Source organism: Stegastes partitus, unplaced genomic scaffold (genome assembly GCF_000690725.1).
Source record: "Stegastes partitus isolate 25-593 unplaced genomic scaffold, Stegastes_partitus-1.0.2 Scaffold856, whole genome shotgun sequence".
Classification (NCBI taxonomy): Eukaryota; Metazoa; Chordata; class Actinopteri; family Pomacentridae; genus Stegastes; species Stegastes partitus.
Window position 1 is genome coordinate 272,872 of NW_007578587.1, and position 6,709 is coordinate 279,580.

The 6,709-nt window shown below is 41.6% G+C and overlaps 1 protein-coding gene across 1 annotated transcript in view; it reads left to right on the plus strand.

Annotated features, from left to right (window-relative positions):
• cfdp1 (craniofacial development protein 1) overlaps nucleotides 1-6,709 on the plus strand; it is a 13,553-nt gene that overhangs the window by 2,109 nt on the left and 4,735 nt on the right. Inside the window, exons 3-5 of the mRNA XM_008293078.1 lie at nucleotides 1,390-1,612; nucleotides 1,894-2,003; nucleotides 5,662-5,793. Coding sequence (XP_008291300.1) covers nucleotides 1,390-1,612; nucleotides 1,894-2,003; nucleotides 5,662-5,793 — 465 coding nt within the window. The remainder of the gene's footprint in view (nucleotides 1-1,389; nucleotides 1,613-1,893; nucleotides 2,004-5,661; nucleotides 5,794-6,709) is intronic.

Here is a 6,709-nt window from a genome sequence, read left to right on the forward strand (position 1 = left end):
TTGGAACTCAGTGCAACTAAAATCGGTAAACCTTTCACTACTGAGACTCAAATCTTTCAATTGTTGAGTCCTTCGTATGTCCACCATATTTTTAATGACAGACTCAAGCTTTCTCGACAGAGAATACTTTGTTTGCACTATTTTTTTCAGCTGCTCTTGTGTGCTGCTTTACCGTACTCATTAAAATAGCACAAAGGTGACTCAGACAGCACCAGGCTCAGGAAAGGTGACCATCTGCCTCGATCAGTTAGGGCGAGGGTGGGGATCAGGGGGGGCATGGGGATAACAGGATAGTAGATTGAGAGCAGTGATAGATCAGAACAAGGAACATTTAGGGGGTCGGTGAGGCCAGTGGCTGCAGGTCAGAGACGTGAAGCTCCAGAGACAGAGACATCCGCAGAGAGAACAAACACAGGACCTCGGGGAAAACACAAAGTTAGTGACATGTAATGGCGATTAGAACTGTATGGAAGGAAGAGAGAGGAGAGGAGAGGAGAGGAGCTCAGTACATCATGAGAATCCCCCGGCAGTCTAAACCTATAGCAGCATAACTAAGGGACAGTTCAGGTGATCCTGAGCAGCCCTAACTATAAGCTTTATCAAAGAGAAAAGTTTTAAGACTAACCTTAAAGTAGAGAGGGTGTCTTGCATCTAGAATCCAAACTGGGAGCTGATTCCACAACAGAGGAGCTGATAACTGAAGGCTCTGCCTCCCATTCTACTTCTGGAAACTCTGGAACCACAACCAGACCTGCAGTCTGAGAGCGAAGGGCTCTGTTAGGATGATACGGTACAATAAGGTCTTAAAGATAAGATGGAGCTGGTCATTAAGAGATCCTTGCCAGGGTTACACCAACTTATGTTTTAATGAGCACAGGTTTTTTTCACCTGTGTGTCATGGATCACAGATATATTTGCTTCTGTTGCACTGAGTTTCTCTGTGGGGCCTGTGTTTTCAGCATAGTCTTTCTGAAGTATTTGTTTTTGTCTGTGAGGAGAAATACCCTACTGTTCAACTTCAAAAATACTGCAATTGAGAGGTGATACAATTTTGAATAATTTGATATTGAGATGGGGTTGCACAGGGTTGTACTCACGCCTGTTGTATAGTGTATTAGACCACAGGACAAATTCCTGAAACAAAACTTAACTGTGACATGTTGACATGAAGTGAACAGACACAGCGGCTTTTCGTAAATTCTTCACACAAAGTGTTGTCATTTTATCTACACAGAAAAACAGAAGAAATTTAATTCCAAACAACACTTTAATTTTTAGTAAAAGGTATATAGTAGAAAATGAATGCTTGTGTTAGTAACAGGAGATGATGCTAATGATGTTGACCTTTTGTTCACTTGTATCAATGAAAAAAAAAAAAAACAATTACAGAAAAAGGAAGAAAGGGGTCCTGAAAGTAAATGTGAAAGAGGAGGATGGAGCTGAAGAGACAGAGCCACCACAGGAAGAGGTGGGAAATCCCGCTAATGAAAAGGATGATGATGAAGTAAAACAGAAGAAAAAATCAGATGACTTGTGGGCAAGTTTCCTGTCTGACGTTGGATCCAGACCCAAAGACTCCACACCGTCCTCACAGTCAAGTACCACACAGAAGGTAAACATGTTAGAAACCTGGATATGTAATGATGATGGTGCCATGTTTAAAATGTAAAGACAGGGAGAGGTAATAAATCCAACCCAAAGTTTTAAAAGGTGTTTTCAGTTTAACCATTGAGTCAAAGAGAGACTTTCAAATGGTGCTTTGTTCTAAACCCATCAATGGTTAGCTGTTTGATGGCCCCAAATTCATCAGGCATAGGAAGGAGATTGTAATATCAAGTATCTGTGTGTCTTTCATGGCTCCTAAGATTGATTTTTTTTTGTTTTTATCTTCAGGTTGATTCTTCAGTATTGAAGGCTGCTCCTTTGACAACTCAACCAAAAGCATCAGGACCTGCTAAAGTCACCATCACTAAAGTTTTTGACTTCGCTGGAGAAGAAGTTAGGTATGCCTGTGAATTCGCCTCACATTTTAAGACCTTTTCAAGCTCACAGTTTACTTCTAATAGTCAAATAATGTGTAGTAGATGAATGAGATCAACCTTATTGTTAAAAAGAGCATTTATTCTTGTCTTCAGTCGCTGACATGCATGTAAATGATGTTGAAGCCGATAACCTTGAATTAGGTGGCACACCATTTCCTCACTGATCAGTAGATGGCACTCCACACATACATAACACACGGTATTCTCACAAAAAAGTCTTGGAGTCTGGTGCTTGTAAAAAGTCATATTGAGTCGTTGTCAGTCTAAGTCTTGTATGACAAGAAAAAAAACTCTTTCATGTGAAAGTAAAAGCAAACTTCTGTAAAGTAATATCAGTTGTTTATGAATATAAAATGTAAAATAAGTGATTCCCTAAATATTCACCCCCTTCAAGTCAGTATTTAGTCGATGCACCTTTAGCTGCAGTTACAGCATTCAGTCTGCATGGATGAGGCTCATTTAGCCTTGTACATGTGATACTGCAGTTGTACCCCATTCTTCTTTGCAGAACTGCTCAAGCTCTGACAGGTTGCACAGGGATTATGAATGAACAGCCCATTTCAAGTCCAGCCATGAATTTTCAGTTGGATTAAGGTCTGAGCTCTGTCTCAACCACTCCACAACCTTCACCTTGTTGTCTTTAAACCATTCCTGAGCAGCTCTGACCGGATGCTTCAGGGTCATTGTCTTGCTGAAAAACAAAGTTTATTCCAAGTCCCAGTTTTCCTGCAGAGTCCATCTGATTGTCCTCAAGGACCTGTATACTTTGCTGCATTCATTTTACCCTCTGCCTTGACAAGCCGTCCACAACCTGCAGTGTTTGGTGTATATCAAACATAGGGTCTAGTCCAGGGGTGTCCAATCCTGGTCCTGGAGGGCCACAATCCTGCATGTTTTAGATGTTTCTCTCTTCCAACACACCTGATTCAAATGACCAGCTCATCATCAAGCTCTGCAGAAGCCTGATAACGATCCAGATCATTTGAATCAGGTTTATTGGAAGAGGGAAACATCTAAAACATGCAGGATTGTGGCCCTCCAGGACCAGGATTGGACACCCCTGGTCTAGTCTGATGTCCAAAAAGCTTAATCTTGGTCTAATCAGACCAAAGGACCCTCAGCTCATCACACATGCCTTCTAGTAAACCATAGAGTGGATTTATTATGAGCAGCAGCTTTTTCGGCCTTTCTCCCATTAAGATATGACCAGTAAAAGAATACGGACAACATTTGTTGTATGCACAGTCTCCACCATCTCAGCCCCATAAACTCATTTAGAGGAACCACAGGTGGCCTCCCTCAGCAGTCTCTATTTTGCACAGTCACTCAGTTTTCAAAGACAGTCCATTTTACCTGGACTCCTCAGTGACTTGGAAATGTTATGCTTTTCATTGACCTTTTCACAGAGTGTATAGCCAGGAGTACTGATGCACCATCTGTTTTTCTGAGCTAGATTGTACAAGTAGTGCACTGTCCATGGCTTCATGTCAGGAGGACAACCACTCCAGCTCTGATTAGTGGTATTACAGCTCATTCTCTACCTCCTGATTACTGCTCACACTGTGTTTTAACAATTTTTAGTTGGCCACCAATCTTCCTGTATCACTTTCCATATCTGTTAAGTCCTAATCAGATTTTTCAGTTCCACTGTCAATCCTTTTCCACGTGGAGACGTGATACAGACATGCAGATAGACACAACACAAAGGTCAGAAATTAAGAAAATGGTGAGCAGTTTGGCCAACTGGACATTTTGAGTGAACACAGGTTTGTTTCAGTGATCACAGGTTTTCTAACTTGTGTGTCTGTGATGACAGAGCCATTCACTTTTGGGGCATTGGGTTTCTACCTTGGGGCCTGTATTTTCAACTTAGCCTCTCTAACTTATCCATTTTTTTTGCTTGTTCAAAAGTGTGAATAGTTTCATGAGTCCATGGGACAGTCTCAGTTTACAATCATATCTCCAACAGAGCCCAAGTAATTATCATACCTCATGACATTTCCTAAATCAGAGTCACACAAACATCCGAGTGTTTCCCATGAAAACACCATAATTATTACTGTATATGATGAACAAACTATACATCACCCAGACAGCCACACCCCTGCAGTCATTATGATGGCTATAACCCACCTCTAAAACCGCAGCAAATGTTTGCTGGCTCTTATGTCTGATTGGTGTTGTAGACAGTTTTTGTCTGAACACCTTTCAGTGATGCTGTCTACAGGGTCCAAATTCTCCAAGATTTATCCAGACGGCCATCACCTGAGCCTGCGGGTGCACTTGTGTCTTTTCAGTTTATTCTCTGCTACTGAGACATCTGTCTCTTGTGTGAGAGAGACTCGCCCTTTCAAAATGGTCTTCCTCATCTTCTGGAGAACTGTGTGCTCTGTGTAATCATGGCTGCATATAATTAGCATGCTTAAGAGAACGCCTCTCAGTTCTGCCATGATGGATGCAAGTGGTTGTGGAGTCTCTATAGTGCTGATGTTCCCAGAGGATCCAGCGGTTGTTCCTCATATAGCCTCCCTATGTAACCACACAATGAGACACAGGCGTGTGTGCGTGCGTGCATGCGTATGAGAGGTGTGTGTGTTTGTCTGTCTGTCTGTGTTTGATGTGTGAGAGGCCAGCCTACATCCTGTTTCATTATTTACTTGTTAAGACACAGCTATAGACACAGAATTGGCTCAGCAGCTGTGCACATTAGATATGTGTTGATGCAATTTGTCACTTTATCATAGCTGCTGAACTAAAATTATGCTATTTTGTGTTTGTATTTATTTTTTGTCCACGTAAATCATCATTGAATTACATTGTGCCAGAAGCCTATCAGAAATAGAGCCCTTACTTTCCTCATAATTTTTAATGTTTCAGTGCCTTCACAACATTAGTGACGGACAGTTAATGCCTTCTGTTGCTGCAGTGGATTAGCGTGCAAAAAAAATTGCCAGTGCCGACACTTCTTGCTCTGCAGTAGACGCTGTATGTAAAGCATTTTTTTTCTCATTATCAGAGGTTTCAACTTACACACATTTTTGTCAGTTTCCAAGATCTTGTGACAGTCTGTGTACTTCAAGTCACTTGAAGACATGATAGCCAGTATTTTGTACTCATTTTAATTATGAATCTTTACATCTGATATGCTCATATGCTTCACATATCAAAAGTGTTGAAAGCGGGGGATTAAAAGAGGACTAATTTACTACATTTACTGCTGCACTACAAAGCGCCTTACCTGAACTTTCAGGCTCAGGTTCTGCTCAAAGCATACCAAACTGTACAGCAATCTCACAGGAGTAAGACATACGTCCCACAAACCAATTCCTGCGTCATCACAGCGGCAACCAGGAGGCAATAAAATGTAATAATCCAGTTGACCAATCACAACTTGTCCCTCAAGATTTCATTCTTTTTTTTTGTTAGTTTTTTACATTTTCCCATTTACGGAGAGGTTTTTCATATTTCCTAGTGCACACACACATTTAAGGTGTAATGTTGACATCCTCACTACACTAGTTTCAAGCTGCTCCATAGACATACTGTATACTGCATTTACTATCCATCCGCATTTATTTTTCCAAGTTCAGCAAAATTTGTATCTTCCTCCCTCTGCCAGGGTGAATAAGGAGGTATCAGCAGACTCCAGAGAAGCAAAGAGTTACCTGAAGGTCCAGAATGCCGAACAGGAGAAGAATGGAGACCAAGAAGAGAACTCATCACCTAGCCAACTTCCTCTTCCTGGTCCCAGGTACACACATAATGTTCATCGCCACACCAACATTAGATTAGATTAGAATGATCTGAAATTAATATTTTTCGGCTTACCACATGGACACTATGTATGGACACTACAAGTTGTTTTGGGATTAAATGCTGCCACAAAGGAGCTCCAAGTTTATGTTTAGGAATTTCTCTGGTAGTAGCTTACAGAGATGGCCTGTGTTTGATATGGGTATTCAGTAGCGTACATCGTTAAATCGGTGACTGCAAGCCGCCCAGTCCCGGAAGCAGTGAAACATTTCCAAACCAGAGCATTTCCACCACAATGCCTCATGGCTGGTGTGACGTTCTCAATTCATTTTTATCTCTATAGCGCAGTTCACAACATATGTCATCTCACAGCGTTTTACATAGTAAGGCGAAGTGGCTGTGGCTTAGGTGGTAGAGCGGTTGTATTCTAATCACAAGGTTGGTGGTTCGATCTCCCGCCCCTCCACAGTTGAAGTGTCCTTGGGCAAGACACTGAACCTGAAGTTGCTCCCAATGGCAGCTCTGTCGCCATTGGTGTATGAATATTTGTGTGAATGAGAAAACACTGTAAAGCGCTTTGAGTACCACTAAGGTGGAAAAACCATTTACCATTTACCCCACGAATTTTAAACAGACAACCCAACAATCTCCAATCGAATCTCTAACCAAACCAAGCTCAAGACTGGTTGTTGTGAGAGTGGGGATGGGAAAGAGGGAGGAGAAAAAGAAAAGAAAAGTTCAGGTGATTCTGAGCAACCCCAACTATCAGCTTTATCAAAGAGGAAAGTTTTATGCCTAACCTTAAAGTAGAGAGGGTGTCTGCCTCCTGAACCCAAACTGGGAACTGATTCCACAACTCCTGAAAAACTGTTTTTCATCTGGCCAAACATGTTTACTGTTACTGTAGTCAAACA